At 62.6% G+C, this 1,566-nt stretch overlaps 1 protein-coding gene across 1 annotated transcript in view; it reads left to right on the forward strand.

Moving 5' to 3' along the window:
• LOC104398175 (cytochrome b ascorbate-dependent protein 3) overlaps positions 1–473 on the forward strand; it is a gene marked incomplete at its 3' end in the record, with an annotated part of 1,077 nt that extends 604 nt beyond the window's left edge. Inside the window, exons 3-4 of the mRNA XM_010008226.1 lie at positions 1–106; positions 317–473. Of these exons, the coding sequence (XP_010006528.1) occupies positions 1–106; positions 317–473 (263 nt within the window). The remainder of the gene's footprint in view (positions 107–316) is intronic.
• Positions 474–1,566: the final 1,093 nt, after the last annotated feature.

Below are 1,566 nucleotides of genomic sequence, written 5' to 3' on the forward strand. Positions count from 1 at the left end.
TCCGGGCTCTCTACAACCCCATCCACGTTTTCTTCGGCTCCACCATCCTCATGTTGTCAGTGGTTTCCTGTGTCTCGGGCATCAATGAGAAGCTTTTCTTCAGCCTGTGAGCATGTGGGAGGGGGGGGGTGATCCTGGGCTGGGGGGCTCGAGGAGTGGGGGGTTTGTGCTGGTTGGGGGCAGAAGTGACACGGAGTAAAACCCAGCGTGAAGGGAAGTGAGTTCCCCCACACAGCTGGGTGGGTGCTGGGTGTGCCTGGGTCCAGGGGAAGGTTGGGTGCATCCAGGGAAGTTCTCGGTCCCCTTTTCACCCTAGGAAGAATGGGACAACAGACTACAAGCTCCTCCCTGCCGAGGCTGTCTTTGCCAACTCCCTGGGGCTCCTCATCCTCCTTTTTGGGGTGCTGGTGGTGGGTGCCCTGGCCAGGCCCAGCTGGAAACGCCCTGATGCCCAATCCCTGGACTCTTCCCAGGTACCAGCTCTGCTGTGAGGACCCCCTAGGTGGCTTTGGGGGCACAAACAGGGGGACCTGCCCCATCCTTAGGGGGGGGCTGGGCAGGGGGGTGCAAACACCGGGCTCACCCGTTTTGTCCCCACAGCCCCCGCTCAAAAACCCGGCTCTCGGCTCTGTCACCCCCCCGCCTGCTGCCAGCCTGTCACCTCCCCCTCTCCAAGGGCTGCCTGCTCCTGCCTGCCTGCCTGCCTGGGGGAGGAAGGGGCTCAGCTCCCTCCCAGCTGAGACATTCCTGTGGTGAGGATGTCCCTTTGCCTCCTGTATGGCCCGGGTTGGCCTCCTGCCTGTGGCAGGGGGGAGGCAGCCTCAGGGCAATGCTCCTGTTGCGTCCCTTGGGCCTCCATGCTCCAATTCCTGGGGGATCCAGCCCCCTCCCTTGCCCCTGGACCTCAGGGCCTGGCCTCAAGCCCTTCCATGGGCAGTGCTGGAGCTTCCTGAGCCTTGTCAAGTCAGAAACCACCAGAGGAGCATCTCCATGCCTGGCAGTGCTGCTGCCCACCCCTCTCCAGGATCATGTCCCATGCAGGGAGCCTGGCCCAAGATGGAAGGGACAAAGGGGACCCTCACACTGTGCCCTGCCCTCCCTGGGGCTGCCTGTGCCTCTTCCTGCCCCATGGGACCAGCTGAGCAGCCCCTTGGGACACAAAATAAATCACTGGCTTCTGCAGTGCTCCTGCACCCACCTCCCTGGGGACAAAGGGGAGTCCCAGGAGCCACAGTCCTGGTTCGTTTTTGGCCCTTTCTCAGCATCTCCTCCAAGCCCCGTGCCTGGGGCCATGTGAGCCCTGTGGTTTCCCCTCTCAGGGCCTGGTTCAAAGGGCTCATGCTCAGCCTTGAAGTTCCTTTCTTCCTTCTCCCCCTGGTCACGCTGGAGCACGGGATCTGCTCCTGTCCCCCTTCTCCTGGGACAGAATCCCAGACTGGTTTGGGTGGGAAGGAACCTTAAAGATCATCCAGCTCCAACCCCCCTGCATGGGCAGGGACACCTCCCACCAGCCCAGGCTGCTCCAAGCCCCATCCAACCTGCCCTTCAGCACTGCCAGGGATGGGG

The sequence above is a fragment of the Chaetura pelagica genome, unplaced genomic scaffold (assembly GCF_000747805.2).
Source record: "Chaetura pelagica isolate M959 unplaced genomic scaffold, ChaPel_1.0 scaffold2492, whole genome shotgun sequence".
In the NCBI taxonomy this organism is placed as follows: Eukaryota; Metazoa; Chordata; class Aves; order Apodiformes; family Apodidae; genus Chaetura; species Chaetura pelagica.